This window comes from Zophobas morio, unplaced genomic scaffold (assembly GCF_036711695.1).
Source record: "Zophobas morio isolate AGI-343-1 ecotype UQ-CSIRO unplaced genomic scaffold, CSIRO_AGI_Zmor_V1 ptg000026l, whole genome shotgun sequence".
In the NCBI taxonomy this organism is placed as follows: Eukaryota; Metazoa; Arthropoda; class Insecta; order Coleoptera; family Tenebrionidae; genus Zophobas; species Zophobas morio.
The window spans coordinates 9,376,874-9,398,972 of NW_026972131.1; the positions used below are offsets into that span (position 1 = coordinate 9,376,874).

Here is a 22,099-nt window from a genome sequence, read left to right on the forward strand (position 1 = left end):
TTAGAACGGAAATATTGACTTGCAAGAAATAGAATCAAATAAAAAAATAGTTGATCACACACATATTTTTATATTGTTTATAAAAAGAATTTGATTTCAATTAAATATGGCGGAAAATTGTTGACCTTCACAAAATTAAACGGAAATGATGAAACGTTGTACCTGTCTACGCAGCAAAAATTGTTAATTTAAGCAAAATTATCCTTACAAGTCATCATTTCCTTATAATTTCAATTAAATATGGCGAAAAATTGTTGATCTAAACAAAATTAAAGGGAAATTATGAAACGTGTTGCAGTTATCCCACCCCTATCTATGAAACAATTTTATTATTAAAAAATCATGTTTCAGTGAATCCGTACTTGCCTACGCAGTAAAAATTGTAAACGGCGTATTTAGGAATATGTTGAATTTTATGTGAAAACACACAAAAGAAAGAAACGTAAATAATTAGATGCATCCAGAAACACACATCATTTCGACGTGTGTTTCATTAAAATCGATCTATTTTATTCACCTAAAATACACGGCTCTGCTTAACATGAAATTATTCATGCTTTCTTGACAAACACTTCTTGTTGGTACGTGTTTTTAGCTGATCAACGCTAGCCAGAGGCGTATTTAGGAATATGTTGAATTTTATGTGAAAACACACAAAAAACGTTTTTTTGATGGTTTTTTGACCAAAACAAAAAAACTTCAAAAAGCATCAAAAAAACATCAAAAGCCATCAAAAAGCATAATAAAGGTTTTTAATGGTTTTTTGATGAGTTTTGATGTCTTTTTGTCGTTTTTAAATATAAATCGGAATAAGGGGCAATTCTGAATCATAGTTGTTAAATTTAAAGGGTGTTAAATTGCAAATTTCCATAGTAACGAGTTAAATCCGTAAATCTGATTGCCTGTTTATTTTTTTTTCAACCTTTAAATTTTAACGGGTTTGATTCAGAATTGGGCCTATCTCCTAATGTATGAAATTGCTAATCTAAGCAAAATTATTCTTGCAAGTCATCATTTCCTTAGAACGGAAATGATGATTTGCAAGAAATAAAATTAAATAAAAAAAATATTTGATTACACACATATTTTTATATTGTTTATAAAAAGAACTGGATTTCAATTAAATATGGCGGAAAATTGTTGACCTAAACAAAATTAAACGGAAATGATGAAATGTTGTACCCGTCTACGCAGCAAAATTTTTAATCTAAGCAAACTTATCCTTACAAGTCATCAATTCTTGAGAACGGAAATGATGAAATAGAATCAAGTAAAAAAATAAAATGAAATAGAATCAAGTAAAAAAAAAAGTTGACTACACACATATTTTTTTACTACGCAGTAGTTTAACCGCAATATCCCTATGCATATTTCGAAACAGTTGATTTTCTCTGAATCTAATTTCTCGATTGCTTCTCAAACTTTTCGCATCTTCTCCATCATTTTTTCGATTAAGGGCTTTATTTGTATTTCGAAACGTTCATTTGAAATCTCTTAACATCGTATAACCAAGTATGATTTCGGCTTTTTTTATCATTTATTAACAAAATAACCGAAACAAACACGTCTCGCGATGCTGAACAAAAAAGCCATAAAACACCAACAAAAAAACATCAAAAGACACCAAAAAACCATCAAAAACCAACAAAAAACCATCAAAAGACACCAAAAAACCATCGAAAACCAACAAAAACCATCAAAATACACCAAAAAGCCATAAAAAACCAACAAAAAAAAAAAACATCAAAAGACACCAAAAAAAAATATCAAAAGGCACCAAAAAACCATCAAAAACTAACCGTAAAATAATACACCAAACGAAATAAACAATTTTTATTCCTCAAGCGATTATTCTTTTTTTTGTAATATTTCCGAATACGTCCCTGTCTATTTAGATAAAAGCGTCCAGTTCCGTAAGAATTTGCTGAAACAGCATCGCGTTATTTAATTCTTTGTTGTAATAATGACGGGCGGCATGTTACGGTTTATGAATTTTACTGTGAAAAGATTTGGGAAAAAGGTGGTTTTGTTGAACTAAATTGTGGCTTCTGTGAAGTGTGCGTGTGTGTATATGAATGTTTTCGAGGGAGAACGGATAATTTTATTGCCTGTTTTCAATGTCGTAAGTAACAATTTTTTTAATTTTTAACAACACACTCGCCTTCTGACATTTGAGATTTTATTCTAATAATTACGGACAAATAAGCTTAAATCGGCAGAAAGTTGCTGATGAACATTTATTTATTAAGAAAATAACAGGAGTTTTGTCGGAGCAAACACGGCTTTTATTCGTTGCTGTTATTCGCAATTAAATAATTTTATATGAGACTGGGGAAAATAATACACCAAACGAAATAAACAATATTTATTATAATTTCAATTACAGCTTAAGACTATACAAACTAGTTCGTATTTTATACATTTTAAGAAACTAATAAATTTTAAATTTAAATCTAATTTACGACGCAGTGGTTTAACCGCAATGTGCACAGTTATTTAACTGATTTTCTTTGCTGAATAATTATCAATTCTGAATCCAATTTTTCGATTGTTTCTCTAAATTTTCCCTTCTTCTCCATCATTTTTTCGATTAAGGGCTTTATTTGCAATTCGAAACGTTCCACATTCATTTGAAATCTTTTAACATCGTATAACCAAGTATTAATTCTTTATCATTTATTAAGAAAATAACCGGAACTTTGTCGAAACAAACACGTCTGTTATTCATGACAGTTTGCAATCAAATATTTTTTAAATGAGACTGGGGAAAATAATACATCCAACGAATTAAATAATATTTATTATAATTTCTATTACAGCTTAAGATTATTCAATTTAGTTCTTATTTCATACATTTTAATTGCTTCTTTTAAATAACTAATTCGTTTTAAATGTAATTCTAATCTACGACGAAGCAGTCTAACTGCACTTGATTTGTTTTCCACATGAACCAATGCCTTCTTCATTCTTCGATAAATTCGATATTGATGGTTCGACCGATCGGACCTCTATTTACCAAGTACAATTTCAAGCCGTTCACGATCTTCTGGTTCAGATCGCTGATCACTGAGTCGGTGAATTTTTCGGTAAATCTCTGTGGAAGTATCGTTCTAGACTCTTCAAGTTCCACAAATATCTTGTCACCGTACTTTGTAGAGAGTTTACTAAAATTTTTTGTTAAGAATTTTTTATTTTGTTCTAAAGTTTTCGCACTCACAAAAGCTTGCAAGTGAGACTCTTTATTCAAGGTTGAAATGAAAGATGACATTTCTAAGTGTTAAATAATTGAATTCAAAAAACTAATTAATTCCTACAGACGAATCCATCGACTTTTATACAAGTATAAAACGGAAGTGGGGATGCGAGATTGCGTCCGAGATCCCTCCCCGACCTAAACGAAAAGAGGGGATAGATCTCGAGATGAACGAGGGCAATAAACGACCAAGGTCGAGCAACGACTAGGTCAATGATCGCCCGATGAAAAGTAATGGGGGAGCTGGACCAGCTGGCAAGGTCAGCCACGTGCACCGACAAGGTCGACAACAAATGAAAGGTCAATGACCGCTCGATGAAAAGTAATGGGGGAGCTGGACCAGTTTGACCTCATTTGACCTGGTCTAGAACCCCCACTATATAACTACTTAATAATAATAATATTTTTAATAATTTTCAAATGATGCACAATTGCATTACATCGGAAGAATATCACGTAGACATTTGTTTGATTTCAATGAGTTTATCGCCCTAAAACAGATGACTAAAATTATTCATAAGCCTCTATTGAACAAAATATTCTGAATGTTATTATTATAATTCTTATCTTATCATTATTTTATTGTTATAAAGACGAGCGTACTCTCACATTTTCCAGAAAATGGGGTAGCTTGTTCTTAATTTTATCAATAATAAATTGACTGATTCATTAATTTTTTTGAGTCACCTGTTTAAGCAAATCTATAAAATATGAATGCAATGATTAAAAGTCTGTTCATATTTTGCACATTTGCGAAAGAATTTATTCGGCAAAATTTTGAGGTGCCGTAATCAATTTTTTGGGGCTGATAAACAGATACATTTTCGTTAAAAAGTTACCATGCTTACAATAACTTCAAAACGTCAAAATTTCAAAGTATTCAGTTTTGCAATTCTTGATTAAATCATTATTTTAAGTTTACACATTCATTAATTTTTTTGAGTCACCCTGTATATGCAAATCCAAAAAATATGAATGGAATGATAAATTACTCATCATATTTTCTACATTTTAGATAGGATTTATTCGGCAAAATTTTGTGGCGACGTCATCAATTTTTTGGAGCGGACAAGTAAATATATTTTGAATAAAAACTTATCATGCTTATCGTAACTGTAAACCATCTGCAAGATTCCAAAGCATACGGTTTTGCAGATTTCAAATTAAACTGTCAAAATATTGTTTCCTAATTTTGATTTTTTTTCCAAAAATCTGGACGTTTCGGGTAAAATCTCAATTCGGAGTTATAAACTATATGTGTAAGACTATGTTATTTGATACAATTTAAAACCCATTTACTAATTATAATTTTAAGTGACGACCAACTGCATGATATTACTAATGTAAATACAAAATTTGACAACAATCGCAGATTATCTGTCTAATAAAAATTGGGACTGCAGACAGATGGACAGACAGACAGACGGAAAGGGGAGACCTATTTCTTCGTACTGTAGGAGTCATGAAAGGTCGGGAAAACGTCGCTTACGCTCGGGAAGTAAAAATATATAAAAGTAATTAACAAGTAATTGATAATCTTTTCGGTTGTTGAGTGATAACGCGACGATTGTCTTAGCGTTTCACATCAGGTAAAATACACAGGTAAGTATTCCCAAATTTTTGAAATCATGTTAAATTATTCAACAATCTTCAAATCATTCTAACCGCTGCACGCAGTTAACAGGAATTTCTTGTCATTATTACGACGCAAAAATGCCATTGCTTTGCAAAAACAAACAAAATTTATCTTTGGTGGAGATATGTATTTAAAGGCGAAAACACTTACATGATAGTGGCATTTATTATGTGATTTTGATCAGAGCGTCACCGTAAGTTTCTAGTGAAGGTTATACACTAATCTAAAATTCAACAACTATTTCAGATGATTCTCGTATACTTGGGTTGCTTGCTGCTCATTTTGTACTATCTGTACACAAGAAACTACGACTACTGGGAATCTAGAGGCGTCCCGTTTGAAAAACCGTTCTTCCTATTCGGCAATTTCTACAAGATTATCTCCGGGAAACAACACATTTCGCATCGTATTCGCGAAATCTACAACAATTTCAGTTCACCTTACGTTGGAATTTACATTTTTAACCAGCCGAATCTGGTCATCAGAAGTCCGGAAGTCTTGAAACGAATTTTGGTCAAAGATTTCGACAAATTCGCTAACAGAAAAGTTGCTTCGAACGAAGCTGTTGACCCTATAGCGGCTCATACTCTCTTCACTTCTCAAGACCAAGTATGGAAAAATCTTCGGGCGAAAATTTCTCCGGTTTTTACTTCCGGAAAAATGAAGTTGATGTTGCCTTTGATGAAAGCGTGTGCTTCCGATTTGGTTAACCACTTGGACAAACATAACGGAGAGGTGCTTGAAGTAAGAGAAACGACGAAAAGATATGCCGTTGACATTATATCGTCTTGCGCTTTTGGGATTAATGCCGAATGTTTCAAAGAGGAAAATTCTGAAATACTCACAGAGGCTACAAAATTGTTGGATTTCACTTCGTTTGTTAGAAGCTTCTCAATTTTTAGTTTCTTCTTTGTACCCAAGTTTGTCGACATCTTTAGACTGACTTTGGTGGATAAATCTGCATCTGACTATTTGGTTAATGTCTTCAGAACCACGTTTAAAGAGCGTCAAAAGAGAAATATAGTGCGCAACGATTTAATCGATTTGCTTAACAATTTGAAGCAGAACGAGACTTTCAACGACAGCTACAAATTCGACGATGTCAAAATGGCGTCTCAAGCTATATCGTTTTTCACAGCGGGAAACGACACGACGTCTGTGACAGTAGCTTTTATTTTATACGAGTTAGCTTTGCAGCCGAAGATTCAAGATCGGCTTAGACGGGAAATCAGAGAAGCTTTCGAAAAGTATGGGGACTTTACGTATGAAGCTATTAATGAAATGAAATATTTGGACATGGTGTTCAATGGTAAATAAGTACTTACATCGCACCTACTGTGATAAAATTTGATTTTTAGAAACTCTGCGCAAATATCCACTAACCACCTTTTTGAACCGAAAATCTGCCACTAAGTACACTTTTGAAGAAACTGGGTTCACCGTGGATGAAGGCGTTGCAATAATAGTTCCAGTGGCGGCGCTACATTACGATCCAAAATATTTTCCAAACCCCGAAAATTTTGATCCTGAGAGGTTCAGTGACGAAAACAAACATAAAATAGTGCCATATACGTATCTACCTTTTGGGGACGGTCCACGAAATTGTCTTGGTACGTCTGTACACATAGATGAGTAAAGTCGCTAATTTTGCTATTGTAGGTCAAAGATTTGGGACTCTTGTGGGAAAAGTAGCTTTATCATATTGTTTGAAAGATTTCGCTTTCGAAAAAGCAGAAGCCACATCTGTGCCTTTGCAATTTGAACCACGTACTCTCTTTATGGTAAATAAGAAGGGCCTATACCTGAGGGCAGTTAAACTCTGAAGATATTTTTATCAATGTCGAAACGCAGTCTTATTTTTGTTTAGTTTGTTCTTTTTATATTTTTGAAATGTAACTTTTTTAATTTTTAATAAAATAAGATTGATATTTGTAGTTTGATTTTTTAGCTTGATATCCGTCAGCTTAAACAACATTTAAATTCGTGGGGCAACGTTAGGTTAATTTAACTGCCGTAAATGAACTATTAACTAGCAATCTTGTGTGAAGAATAAGAAGTGTTATAATGTACCACTTAAATATTAGCATCCAGAAACCTCGTTCATAATTAGATGAAGAAAGAACGCGTCCTAACTAAGTGAATTTCATGAAATCTCCTAGCAAGTATTTATCTAAACAAATTCCTGATTGTTAAATTGTGTTAGAACTAGTGAACGATCAAAGTCCTAACCTGAACTGTGAATTTACAACCAATGATTCAAATTTACACGTGTTAGCGTGTTGGGGAAAATTGTGGCGTCGTCGTCGTTACGATTAATTCACCACGTCTTTTCACCATGCTTTTACACAGAGTACTAAATCAACAATGACGCTTTCACCTCTCTACCAAGACGCCCTCTTTTAACAACCCTCTAACTAAAATTCCAAGCAGAAAACTACCCACTACCCAAAAGCGCAAACGTGCACTTGGTTGCCTATGTTTAAGGATTTTTTGATTGAACTTTTTCAAATTCAAATTATTCAAATGTGATTTCGCGCCGCTGTTAATTTTTTTTTCAGCACGAAAGTTTGATTCAAATTCAGTCACCACAGAACATATTTTACACGGTAATTTCTCGTAGAAAACAAGGATTTTACAATTAAGCTCCGCCCCTCGGTTTACGACGAAAAGAAGGCAAAATATGTATAATTAATTTTTGGCTTGTTTATTCTTAATATACTTAGTATTTGATTCAAAACGATACTTAAAAACATATTTCTTATTTCTTATAGAGAAATAAGGATTTTGCAAAAATTCATCAGAATTGAGATAGGGCGGGTGGGCGGGGCTTATATTTTGCCTTGTTTTCTTAATATGTGTAGTCATGTTTTCACAACAAAAAACTTAAAATGGTAAATTTGTATATGGAAATATCAATTTTGCAATTACGCTCCGCCCCTCAGTCTGACAACGAATGAAAAATCCATCACGATTGAGATCGAGACGGATGGGTGGAGCTTCTCTTTTGGTTTTCTTCTTCAATTAATACATTTAGTTTTTTTTTTGTGTAACACAATTACTCAAGAACATATTTTTGATGGTAATTTCTCGTAGAAAAATAAGGATTTGACAATTAACCCCCCCCCCCTTCCCTTGATCTTACGACGAATAAAAAAAATCATCAGAATTGAGATAGGGTGGGTGGGGCTTATATTTTGACTTTTTTTTTCTTAATATACATAGCCATCTTTTCACAACAAGAAACTTAAGACATGGTTAATTTTTGCATGGAAATATGGATTTAGCAATTATGGAGCGGAGCCTAACTGCAAAATCGATATTTCTTTGTAAAAATTTTCCATTTTAAACATGTTTTAAGTTTCATGTTGTGAAAACAAGTCTACACATATATTAAAACAAAAAGGCAAAATCTAAGCCCGCCCACCCGCCCTGTCTCAATTGTGATGAATTTTCTTATTCGCCGTGAGCCAAAGGGGCGGAACTTAACTACAAAATATTTATTTCTCTATAAGAAATAAAAACAAATGTTTGAGTATTGTGCTGTTCAAAGAATATTACGAATATTAAGACAAAAAGCCAAATATAAACCCCACCAACCCACCCCATCTCAATTGTAATGATTTTTTTTTCTTAGAAACTTAACACACGTTTAAAAGGGTAAATGTTTGTGGGGAATTACGGATTTTGCAATTAGGCTCCACCTCTAGGTCTGGCAACGAATGAAAACTTCATTACTATTTAAATCAGGGCAGCTGTAGGTGGGGCTTAAACTTTGGAAACTTTAGAACCTTTATAATTTTTAGCTTATTCGGAAACTTCAAAGTGTTTATTTTTTTTGTAATTTTCAGCCTTTGAAATCTTAGAATCGTAAGAATCTTTAGAATCTTCGGAAATTGTCAATCTACTTTTAATCTTCAGAATCTTTTTGGAGACTTCGAAATATCCAGAATCTTCAGAAACATTAGAATCTTCAAAATCTTTAGAATCTTTAAAATCCCGGAATATCCGAAATCTTGGAAAATTTTCTAATCTCTAGAGTCTCGGAATATCCAGAATTTTTGCATTTTTTGAAAAATCTGGAATAATGGAATTTTTATAAATTTTAGATTTTTCAGAATCTCCAAAATTGGTAAAATCTTTGAAATCTTCAGAATTTTCAGAATTTTTGGAATCTTCAGAATTTTCAGTATTTTCTGTATCTTCAGGATCTTCAGAATTTTCAGAATCTCTTGCATTTTGAGAAACAAAAGAAAATTCAGAATCTTCAGAATCACCAGAATCTTCGGAATCTTTAGAACCTTCAGAATCTGTCGACACTTTAAGATTTCTAGGACCTCTGGAATCTTTGGAATTTTTGAGATCTTTGGAATCTTTGAACAACATATTCTTCAGATTCTTCGGAACCTCAAAATTCTTACATTTTTTGGAATCTTCAGTTTTCGAATTATTCAGAATCTTCAGAAAGATTAGAATCTTTAAAATATTTAGCGTCTTTAGGATCGCTAGGATATTTAAAATCTTTAGGATTTTTGGGGTCTTTAGAATCTTCAGAATTATTAGAATCCTTGGAATCTTCAGAATTTCCAGCATCTTTGGAATTTCGGAATATCCGGAATTTCTGGAACCTTTAGAATCTTTAGAATTTTTGGTATATTAGGAATCTTCACAATGTTCAGATTTTTTGTAATTTTCAGCCTTTGAAAGTCTTAAAATCTTCAAAATCTTCAGAAATTTTAGATTATTCAGCAGGAGTTCAAGATGGCGACCGTCAATGTTACACCGAATCTTGATATTCCTGCTGATGGCGGGGTTTTATCTAATTGCAAGCATTGTAGAAAACTTATATCGAAGGAGAAAGTTTTGTGTGTAAAGTGCTTCAGTTTGTTCCACCCAGGATGTGTTAAGTTTGCCTTACAAGCGAAAAATCCCAAATGTAATCATGAATGGGAAAGTTCTCCAAAAATTGTGTGTAACAATAATGAAGTTGAGACGGAAATTATGTATCTTAAGGAATTAGTGTCGGTGCTAAAAAGCAAGAACAATGTTTTAGAAGAAAATTGTGCTTTGCTGCGTGAGAAAAACTTGTATCTTCAGTCCGAAATTATGTCGTTGAAACAACAGCGCAAGTGTGTGTCCTCAGATAATATTATCGTGAATCCACTGTCAACATCGGCAAAAACTCTGAAGCATGATAATGAGAATGGTATCAGAAATGCCTGGTCGGCAAAGGTAAACAATGATACAATCAACATCAATGAGACCATTTCAACAGTTAGTAAGTCCAGTTTTGGTCACCAATTAGAAAACTATCAAACTAGTCTGATGAATGATATAATTAATCTTGACCCTATAAGTACTAAGGATGATATGAATATCTCTTCCATGGAGGGCACCGATTTTAAGTTAACTGATAAGGATAAAACTAAGATGGTTGATGTTATTCAAGATGATGGTTTTAAAAAGGTTATTCATAACAAGAAAAAAGTCAATATTATTAAAGGTAAACTTGAAGGGGGCAATTTGACCTTTAAAGCTGCAATTAAAAAACGATATATATATGTTGGCAATTTATCTCTAGATTGTAAGTCTAATGCAATTCAAGATTATCTCATGTCGAAATTTCCAGAAAGAAATTTTGAGGTTGAACAACTACCCAAAAGAGACTCAGCCAGGAGTATTGCGTTTAAAATAACTGTTGATGAGGACATGTTTAATAAATTACTTTGTGAAGATATTTGGCCTTCTGGAGTAGTTATAAAGAAGTTTCATTTTTTTCGCATTATAAGAAAGGATCCAGTAATGTCATAGGTAACTCCTTACACAAAAGCAATTTTAGAGTATATTATCAAAATGTCAGGGGTTTGAACACTAAAATAAGTGATTTTTATTGTGAGTGTCTCTCTGAAGAATTTAGTGTAATTGTCTTGACTGAGACATGGCTTTATCCTGAAGTTAACAGTAGTGAGTTATTTGACGACAGATACGTTGTGTACAGGTGTGATCGTAACATGTTCAACAGTAGTAAAATGCGCGGAGGTGGGGTTCTCATAGCTGTTTTGAAGACATTTTTATCTAGTGAGATATTATTAAATGTAAATACTGTTGAGCAGTTATTTGTAAAAATAACTGTTGGTTCAGTTGACATTATTATAGGAACAGTTTACCTACCTCCTGATTCTGGAATTGGTAAATACGTAGTGCATACTGAAACAGTAAATGATATATGTGAAAAAAATGTCAGTTCTTATATTTTCCTGGTTGGTGACTATAATTTACCCAACATCGTGTGGCATCCTGATGATGAGTTTAATGGTTATGTTCCTTTTTCATCCGCAGGGCTATGTGAATGTCACATTTGCGATTCTTTCTCTGCATGTGGTTTACACCAGTTGAATTGTTTTAAAAATATAGCTGGTAATGTACTAGATTTATGTTTCACTAATTTAGATGATTGTAACCTGTCATTGTGTAATTCCCTTAGTATTATTGATGCTAGTCATCCACCTCTTTTGATTGAAGTTGTTCTTGACTGCTTCATTGATATGAATTGTAATAAAGTTGAATACTATTTTGACTTTAACTCTGCATCTTACGTTGATATTTGTAGCTATTTTTCTGGTATTAATTGGTATTCAATTTTTGATAATATCGTTGATGTTGATGATGCAGTAAATATTTTCTATGAACATGTACATGCTGCTTGTGAGCAATTTGTACCAGTCAAACGCAAAGTAACTTCTTCGTATCCCAAGTGGTTTAGTCGTGATATTATAAGTCTTATAAAGGCAAAGAAAATTGCTCACAAGCAATTTAAAAGAACTAGTACTAATACAGACTATGTGAAATTTGTAAATTTGAGAAGTTTATGTAAAGTTATGATTAAGAGTGCGTATAGTGAACATATCTCTAATATTCAAAATGATTTGTTGTTAAATCCCAGTAACTTTTGGAAATTTATCCGCACAAAATCTAATTGTCAAATGCCACTGCCAATGAGATTGGGCAATGAAATTTTTTATAATGATATTGATATTTGTCAATGTTTTAGTAATTACTTTGGCTCTGTATATTGTAACGTTATTAATCCTAATTTTAATGCTGTTTTTGATTCAGTGGTTAATATTGATAAAATTAACATTCACTTGACAGATGTTAAAAGTGCGTTAGATATGATTGATTCTAACAAGGGAGCTGGTCCTGATTTCGTTCCTCCAAAATTTTATAAGAACTGTGGTAAGTCTTTAGCATTACCGCTGCAATTGTTGTTCAATTTATCATTACAATCTGGTAAGTTTCCGTCATTATGGAAGGTGACTCATGTTGTACCTATACATAAAGCAGGTAGTAAGTCTTCCATTGAAAATTATAGGCCTGTTTCCATGCTATCAACACCTTGTAAGATATTGGAATCGATAGTATATACAGGGCTTTCATAAATGATTCTAAGGGCGTAGTTGGCCATGGATTTCAAAAATGCCGCTTTGCTGAAATTGTCTCATTTGACAGTTCTCACTTGTCATTGTGCTTGTCATTTGTAACCTGTCACTTAAAATCATCGCTTTTATTGTTCTACCACTTTCCAAGTGTGATTTACAGTAATTCTCGTTGATCCAAGTTTAAAACAACAAAATAGCCTTTCTCAAGGCTCTTGGTGCTTGCGTGCGAAAACTTTGTGCTCGAAGCGAAGACCGTGAAAATGGTTTATTCGGTTGAGCAAAACACTTTCATCGTTATGTCTTATTATCGCAATGGGACATTCGTAGACGGAGCGTGGCTGTATTCTGTAGCCGCTTGTAAGCAAGAATATCTGGCCAATTACCATGATTTGGAAATTCAAGAAACATCATTAAAGGCTCACATTAGAGATGTCATCAACAGATTTGTTCGCACTGGCAATGTCAACAAAGGGAAATCTTCTGGGAGACCTGCAGTATCTGAGGAAGTTGTGGATGATTTGAGAGAAAGACTCGAGCAGAATCCCCAAACATCTTTGACAAGATTATCTCAACAGTCAGGAGTTCCCGTAACCACATGTCACAAAGTAGTGAAAAAACGATTGCATATGCATCCTTACAAAATAACTACTGTGCAACAACTTTTACCAATAGATCCTCCACGCCGCGTAGAATATTGCAATTGGTTTCAGAATACTTTTCATGATGATGGGTTACTGGATCTTACATTTTTTAGTGATGAAGCATGGTTTCATTTATCTGGCTATGTCAATTCGCAAAATTTTAGAATTTGGTCCGCGGAAAATCCACATGTTTTTGTAGAGACGCCTCTTCATCCTTTAAAAATTGGAGTATGGTTGGCAGTTTCTCGTAGACGAATATATGGACCTATTTTCTTTCATGATACTATGACTGGAGAGAGGTATAGGCAACAGATTTTGGAACCATTTATTCAACAACTTGATGACGAAGAGCTGCAGTTAGGGTACTTTCAACAGGACGGCGCGACTGCACACACTGCACGTGCTACATTGGAATATTTACAATAACATTATGACGATCGTGTAATAAGTTTAGGAGTGCAGCGTGCATTTCCACCACGTTCCCCAGATCTTACGCCATTGGACTTTTCAATATTTGGATATTTGAAAGACAAAGTGTTTCAACGGCAAATGAATAACTTGGCAGAGTTGCAACATGAAATTGAACAATGGGTTCAAAGCATTGATGGAAGGATGTTACAGAACATTTTTGAAAGTAAGAAAAAGAGAGTGAATATGTGCCTTGAACTAAATGGTGAACATTTTCAACATTTACTGTGATGTTTAACCACAATAAATTTGTTTGTTTATTCCATTATGAATTATTTTTATTTTTAACAACAAATTGACTATCAAGAATGTTGGAGTTCCGCGAATGAGTGTAACAAATTACGCCCGCGTAATTTCAAATGTTCAAATTCTATGTGGGTGACCTAATTTTGCATTGAAACGAATCTGTACACAAAAAAAACAACAAAAATCAAAAACTAGTCTTTAAAATTAGCAACGAAAGTATATTTTGAAGCTTGATACTTAAAATGAAATCACACTACGTTCTAAATACCTATTCATTATGTACAATAAAATTTTTGATAGAACTGAATGAAATCTCAAACCGTAAAAACTCTGATTATTATCCGTGTCCGTTCACCCATCTGGTGGTCCTTGATTTTATATGACTCTACGATGAGGGTTTAGAAGCTACCCAGCAGTCAAAGTTATATTTGGATTTTTATCTTTTACGTTTATACATTTTCGTTGAATATGTACTTTTGTGGCGGGAAGTCAAATATTAATTTTGTAATATACTATTGTTTTGTGGCTAATTAAAGAATTTCGTGTAATTTTTATGAAAAGGACAATGGACAGATAAAGTTCTATTATTTTATTAAGTAAAAACAAGCACTAGACATGACAAAACATATTTCAGTATGAGCATCCAAAAGTTTGAAGTGTTAACAAAATGTGCTTATTGTGTGAAATAATTTCAAGTACAAATCGACATCTAAGATATTTTCACGGCGACAATTTCAAAAATATTAAAAACTAGCAGAATAATTTGTCCGCTATGCTTTGAAAACTTTCAGCGTTTTCACTTATTAACGAATCATTTCAACATCGTTTATAACATTGAGTTGGAAGTAAAGGATCTACAAGTTAAGAAAACGGAAGAATTTTTTTACACGAAAAGCAGATTTAGAGTTAAAAACTAATTCTTTTATATGACGGATTATTATTTTCTACTATGAATGTCAGAAGTAATCTAGCAAAGTCTGTTAGTAAATGTAATATACGAGCTCCTAAAACTAGTGGCAGTATCAAAATGCAAGGAGTCTGTCCTTCACGAATTACAGCTCACTTTGATCATTCTTCCTCAGTGGTACTTGTTCAGTTTATTGCTATTCATGTTGTTCATCACAATGATCTTCGCTGTCAACCTCTGACTACAAAAGAAATGACATATCTAGTTGAACAAATTCACACTGGTCTAACACACGAAAAAATAATTGAAACTGTTAAAAATCTAGAACTCAGTTCATGTACCAGATTTAATCTTCTGACTATGAAAGACATTCCCCACATTGCAGAAAAAATAATATATCTGGTAAATGAAGTAAGGAAAATCTTGTTGTGCATCAGAACATGAAAAATTGCACAAAAATGACTGCATTAGCTTCCATGTACAGTGGGCTGGAGTATATGTTAAAAAAATATGGCGCCAAAATCATTTGTGTAGATGGCACACATGGGACAAACCTCTATGACATTGAATTGACCACAAGTCCATGTGTTAGATGATAAAAATATTGATTATCCAGTAACATTTATTCTGTCCAACTGAAAGGACACCAACATATAAGAGGTTCTGGTTGGTGAAATAAAATCATTAATATCGGTTTTGGTACCCAATTATTTCATGACAGATGATAGTTACAGCTACATATTGGAATGCCTGGAACAATAAATCAGATTCTTACAAAATTAGATTATGTATTAAAAGAAACAGATGAAAATAAATTTATAAGACTGAAGCAAGAGCTGATTAAATTTTTGGTAAAAAGTAAATTTGTGAATTATTTAAACACTTACTACTTTCAAAATAAAGAGCGCATGAAGTCATGGGCCCAGTGTTATCAAAAGAACGCAGGCATTAACACCAACATGCACGCCAAATCTTTGCACAGAGCTTTGAAATACAAATATTTTGGTGGTAAACCAATAGAGGGCTGGAAACATATTTAGACACTTTGAAGAAACTACTGAAGGATACATCTTGGTCAAGAATTTCATCTACTTTATGACTTACAGCTATTCACCATGACCTTTTGGTCAGTAAGTCCCATAAACTTGCCACCCAGATAAGTTTTGATAATGTAGCTAAAGAATCTGCTGTAAAACATTTAATGCACTCACAAACCAAAACTAACTTTCATGAAGTAGAACTGATGGATAGGAAATGTAGTTATCAGACATTAAAATGCGTTGTTTGTCAAATTTGTATACACCATTAAAGAGACTCTTGCTCTGAGTTCTTAATCAAAAATCATCTTTCTAAGCACATGCATCTGGTGTCCATGTATATAAAGGCATATTTAACCACCAAAGGCCCTTGGTCCCACTGGTCATCAATGCGCCTTCAACTTCTGAAAAACAGTTTGAAAATGAACTACATTTGCGCTTATCTAACTCCGTAACATCGCGCAGAACACGCGCTTCTCGATTTCGCACAAACTGTTTGTGCAAAGCTCTTCTACAGCATCTTTTGATCACGTTCCTCATCTTCAAATGTTATGCAAATGCTTCCTTTTGCCACAAAAATTTGTTAAATTTCGCATTCGTGCATTCTTTAATTGCAGCATTGCAGCCGTTGCTAACATAACCTAACTTTTTATGGTCACCAACGCGTGCTAACTTTTTGAAAGGACACACGGGCGCTTCGCCTCCTGCACTTCATTACAAATATACTCCTAAACGTGGAACTTCTTTTTCCGTGGATGATTTAGTTATTGGAATTTGTGCGTGTGTATATCAACAGCCAACCAAAAATTTCACTTGTTATCGCCAGTATCGCCTTGTTATGTTAGTCACATGTGTATTGACGCATGCGTTTTCGATATTTAATCATGAAGCATTTAGGCAACCAGTTATACAGATGCATGTGGTGCTTGTCGTGCTCAAGGACACATTTAGTAAAGTACACATAAAGCGAAAGGCGGCACACATCCATAACCTACTGCGACCCTATAATCATTTATGAAAACCCTGTATTTCTTATGCTTTTAAAAATATTATCTCTTTGAATCAGCATGGTTTTTTTCGTAAAAGGTCAACTATAACTAATTTGTTAAGTTTTACTGATAACGTTATTAAGTCATTTTTGAGAGTGCTGAAGTTCACACTGTGTATACTGACCTCAGCAAGGCCTTTGACAAAATTAGTCATAAAATATTAATAAATAAACTTAGCGCTTATGGTGTCTCTGGTCATCTACTTCTATGGTTTACTAATTACCTTGATAATCGATCCCAGATTGTGAAATTCAAAAATTGCTTCTCGTCTTCACAGATTATTACCTCTGGGGTCCCACAAGGGTCAATTCTCGGGCCTTTGCTTTTTTCCATTTATATAAATGATGTGTCTAATATACTCAAATGTAATTTTAGCCTGTTCGCTGATGACTTAAAAATATTTAAAACTATTAGGGATAGTAACGATATGTTTTTACTGCAAAGCGACTTAGATTCTCTCTCATTGTGGTGTAAGGATAACTTAATGAAATTAAATTATAGCAAATGTCAAGTAATATGTTTTAGTCGTAAAATTCTGGCATCAATTCCGTGTTATGCTATTGACAATAATTCCTTAAAAGTTGTTTCTTCCGTAAAAGACCTTGGTATCATTTTAGACAGCAAATTATCCTTTGTCCTGCATTGTGAATATATTGTTTCAAAAGCTAATAAAGTATTAGGGTGTATAAAGAGATACTGTCATGATTTTAATGATATTCGTACTTCTCTAGTATTATATTCATCATTGGTCCGTTCAGTCTTGGAATATGGGTGCATACTGTGGGATCCTATATATCAGATACATAAGAATAGAATTGAACGCATTCAAAATAAGTTTGTCAAATCTATTTTGTTCAAATTACCACTTAAGGTCTCTCATTCTACTAGTCTTAGTAAATCTTATTTGGGTTTGTCTTTATTAAGTGTACGTCGTGATTTTCACAAAATTTGTTTTATGTATAAACTTCTAAACAATATGTGCGATTCTGACATTCTGAATTCTATTAACTTCTATGTTCCTCAGTTCAATGTTAGACAAGCTCCCTTGTTCTACATTAAATTTAATTTTACGAATTATTTGTTGTTTTCACCACTTAATAATATATTATTTACTTGTAATTCTATTTATAGCAGAATTGATTTTTATTCAGATACATTTCCTAAATTTCAAACTAAGTTAAGGCAAATCTTATTTTAAAAATATTGTAACATTCTCATGTGATTTTATTATTTTTTCTTTGTATTGTTTAAGGATGTTTTTCCGTCAATAAAGTAAGTAAGTAAGTAAGTAAGTAATCTTTAGAATCTCTAGAATCACGAAATATCCGAAATCTTTGAAATTCTTGGAATCTCTAGTGTCTTGGAACATTTGGAATTTTTTAAGTTTATGAAATAGCTAGAACCTTTCAAATTTTTATAATCTTCAGAATCTTTCTAATCTTCAAAGTCTTCAGACATTTTGGAATGTCCAGCCTTTGAAGTACGAATACTTTATAATTTTCGAAATCTTTGGAATCTTCAGAATTGTTACAATTTTTGGAATATTCAGAATTTTCAAAATCTTTGGAATCTTCAGATTCTACAGAAATTTCAGAATCTCCAGTGTCTCTTTTTCGAATTTCTACAATCTACAGTCTCTAAATATCTGGAACTTACGAATATCTGGAATCTCTGGAGTCTGGGAAATCCGGAATTTTTGAAACTTCTGGAACTTTTGGAACGTTAAAATTTTTCTTGTTCACGGAATACCATGTACATTAAGAAAAAAAGGTAAAATAATTACCCCGCCCACGCACCCCATCCCAATTGTGATGATTTTTTTTTATTCTTAGAAACTTAAAACTAGTTTAAAATGGTAATTTTTTGTAAGTAAATAAGGATTTTGCAGTTAAGCTCCGTCCCCTTGGCTCACAACAATAAAAAATACATCGCAATAGAGATAGGGTGGGTGGGCGGGGCTACATTTTTTCTTTTTTTTTTAATATGTATAGACTTATTTCGACAATAAAAAACTTAAAACATAAAAACTTTTTTTTTGGATTTTTTTGGCGGCAATATTATAAAATAATGTGAATTCAAGATATGAAGCAGCTGTTTTATTAGTTGCCTGTGATGTTATTTGTATCTGTGTTTTTTTATCAATAAATTAATTAATTCTTGCAAATTCTTTCCAGGACATTCTATTTTGATTCAGAGTGCGACTTTCGTACGATATTTATATTGAAACTGAATTAATATATTGAATACTTGTTTTATCTATGCAACCAACATTACTCTTAATTTTAAATATTTTGAATAATTGGTTTTAATTTTTTTCATAGAAATTTTGTAACAATTGCTTTATTTAATGTTTTTTGAGCTTCATAGCAGGTAAAATACGATAAAGCAGGTTTACGATTGACGCTCAATAAATTTCTTTATCAAATTTCAAATTTTTCTTACCGCTTAAGCAGTCAGCAAAAATTTCTTAATAATCACAATTACTCTGCAAAAAAGATGCTATTACATTTAGAATTCATCGCTATCGGAATATAATCTCAAGTTTTGACAGTCATTAACAAACAACTTTTATCTTTGTAGCAGATACGTATTTAAAAGTGAAGACACTTACAAGATAACTTTATTAAGTGTGCGGTTTTGATCAAAGCGTCATCGTAAGTTCTCACCGAAAACCAAACCTCGAACTAAAATTCTGCACTTTTTTCAGATGATTCTCGTATACTTGGGCTGCTTGCTCCTAATTCTGTATTACTTATACACCAAAAACTACAGCTACTGGGAATCCAAGGGCGTCCCATTCGAAAAACCCTTCTTCCTTTTCGGCAACTTTGCCAAAATAATCGCCGGCAAACAGCACATTTCGTTCAGGATCCGCGAAATCTACAACAAATTCAACACCCCGTATGTCGGAATCTACATCTTCAACCAGCCAAACCTGATCGTCAGAAGCCCAGAAATCCTAAAGCGAATTCTGGTGAAAGACTTCGACAAGTTCGTCAACAGAAAAATAGCTTTGAACGAAGATGTTGATCCCATTTCGGCTCACACTCTCTTCAGTTCTCAAGACCAGACATGGAAGAACCTTCGGGTGAAAATTTCCCCGGTTTTCACTTCCGGGAAAATGAAGCTGATGCTACCTTTAATGAAGGAGTGTGCTTCGAATTTGGTCAACTACGTGGAGAAACACAGTGGCGAGGTAATTGAAATTCGGGAGACGACGAAGAAGTATGCCGTCGATATTATCTCGTCGTGCGCTTTTGGCATCAATTCCGACTGTTTCAAAGAGGAGAATTCTGAAATTTTGACAGTAGCTACGAGGTTGTTGGATTTCAATTCGTTCGTCCGAAGTTTCTCCATTTTTAGTTTCTTCTTTGCACCCAAGTTCGTCGACATTTTTAGACTGACGTTTGCTGACAAATTCGCCTCGAATTATTTAATCAACGTCTTCAATACCACTATGAAGGAACGAAAGAAGCAAAAAATAGTGCGTCACGACTTGATAGATTTGCTTAACAATTTGAAGCAGAACGAGACCTTCAACGACAACTACAAATTCGGTATTTGGTGACACACTAGTGGTGCATCCCTGATCGTTTCTTTTCAGACGACATCAAAATGGCCTCTCAAGCAGTGTCATTTTTTTCAGCCGGAAATGACACTACATCTATGACAATATCGTTCACATTGTACGAATTAGCTATTAATCCAGAAATTCAAAATCGTCTTCGACAAGAAGTCAGAGAAACTTTCGAAAAACATGGAGACTTTACTTATGAAGCTGTCAATGAAATGAAATATCTGGACATGGTTTTTAATGGTAACAACACCACAATAATGTTACCAACGTAATAAAAAATTTGTGTTTTTAGAAACTTTGCGAAAATATCCTTTAACCACATTTTTGAACCGAAAGTCTGCCACCAAATACACTTTTGAAGAAACCGGGTTCACTCTGGATGAAGACGTTGCTATAACAGTGCCAGTGGGTGCGTTACACTACGATCCAAAATATTTTCCAGACCCGGAAAAGTTTGACCCTGAGAGGTTCAGCGATGAAAATAAACACAAAATAGTACCTTATACGTTTCTACCTTTTGGGGACGGTCCCCGGAATTGCATTGGTACGTTTGTACCAAGACACCAGTAAAGTTGCTAATTTTGTTTTTGTAGGTCAACGATTTGGGGTTCTCGTAAGCAAGGTAGCTTTAGCATATTGCTTGAAAGATTTTGCTTTCGAAAAAGCGGCAGCCACGTCTGTACCTTTACAATTTGAACCACGGTCGCTATTTATGGTAAACAAGAAGGGACTGTACTTGAGGGCTGTCAAACTCTGAACTGTAGTCGTTGTTTGTACTTAAGCATATTTCTTGTCGCTTTAGAAAGTCTAGAATTAAATAAAGGTTTTATGTCGATCGTTAAAGAAGCAATTTATTAGTCGTAATTCCTTCCACGGTTTTTATTTGCGCCATGAATCATTGAACAACTAATTTAAATAAAAGTGTGCTTCCCTCCGTTCTTTAGTTGCTATCGATTACGTCCTACACGACGCAATAAAATGAAAGTTTATCCATCTGTGCGTTATAACGAACTTGGGGAAAAAAAGATCGTCAAATTATTACAGCCGATTTGTCAAGTAATGGGATTAGCGACACCGGATCTCTTCAATTACAGAGGCGTAGCGGTTTTTTTCATCCTATATTCACTTTTAATTTGTCTAATTTTGCTTGCTTTATGTGCCTACGCCATATATTTCAAAATGGGTTATTTTTATAACCAAATAATCGTAACCGCCGCAGTTTTAGACATAACTAACACCCTAGGAACGACCGCCACAACTATCCTATGCGTCCTTTTTTCAGTCACCTTTCGCCGAAAAAAAATCGTCCAACTAGTGAAAAATCTAAAAGAAATCGAAAAATCGTTGAACGAAAAATTCGACGTCGTGTGCCACTTGGAGGACAAAGGACTGTTGATCCAATTCGTGTGTTTGGAAATCATGGTTTTCACATACATAATTTTTGACACCGCTTTCGAGATATACATAAACGGTGCACTTCACTACAGTTGGTCTATCATCCTCCACGTTAACTTGTTCATGATTTCGTTAATAGTGGTCCAAGTCCAGTTCTTTTCCACCACTATCAAACAATATTTCGCGTTTATGAACGACCGATTGTTACTAATACGCAACTGTGGTGGAAAATGGGACCCCGATTGCAAATTCAAAACCGTCAACATGAAGTTTTTCCTGAAAGTGTACGACAAACTGTGTGACGTCATCGATTTAGTTGGAACGTCATACGGGATACAAATCGCCGCAATCAGTTTCAATATAATCATGTGTTTGATCGGGAGCTTGAACTTGCTGATGAAGTTTGCCCTAGGAAACGATTTGCACGTGGAAGGGTGGAGGTACGGTCTACTGG

The 22,099-nt window shown here is 33.7% G+C and overlaps 2 protein-coding genes and 1 long non-coding RNA gene across 4 annotated transcripts; 2 read left to right on the forward strand and 1 right to left on the reverse strand.

The window, feature by feature from the left end:
• The first annotated feature begins 1,959 nt into the window (after positions 1 to 1,959).
• Positions 1,960 to 21,090, forward strand: LOC135136218 (cytochrome P450 6k1-like). 2 transcript variants are annotated; one of them, XM_064065405.1, is made up of 5 exons: positions 1,960 to 2,122; positions 19,381 to 20,230; positions 20,278 to 20,490; positions 20,543 to 20,794; positions 20,844 to 21,090. In XM_064065405.1, the coding sequence occupies exons 1-5, from the start codon at positions 2,072 to 2,074 to the stop codon at positions 21,005 to 21,007; spliced, it is 1,530 nt and encodes a 509-aa protein (XP_063921475.1). In that variant the 5' UTR covers positions 1,960 to 2,071; the 3' UTR covers positions 21,008 to 21,090. The 2 variants fall into 2 exon arrangements, with proteins under 2 accessions (XP_063921475.1, XP_063921476.1); XM_064065406.1 differs by lacking the exon at positions 1,960 to 2,122 and adding an exon at positions 19,292 to 19,327.
• LOC135136285 (cytochrome P450 6k1-like) lies at positions 5,036 to 6,823 on the forward strand. Its single transcript, XM_064065496.1, has 4 exons — positions 5,036 to 5,082; positions 5,136 to 6,198; positions 6,248 to 6,499; positions 6,549 to 6,823. The coding sequence occupies exons 2-4, from the start codon at positions 5,136 to 5,138 to the stop codon at positions 6,710 to 6,712; spliced, it is 1,479 nt and encodes a 492-aa protein (XP_063921566.1). The 5' UTR covers positions 5,036 to 5,082; the 3' UTR covers positions 6,713 to 6,823.
• On the reverse strand, positions 14,255 to 16,553 carry LOC135136521 (uncharacterized). Its single transcript, XR_010281716.1, has 2 exons — positions 15,475 to 16,553; positions 14,255 to 15,337 (listed from the first exon to the last, which is right to left on the reverse strand). It is a non-coding gene; the product is annotated as an uncharacterized LOC135136521 (long non-coding RNA).
• Positions 21,091 to 22,099: the final 1,009 nt, after the last annotated feature.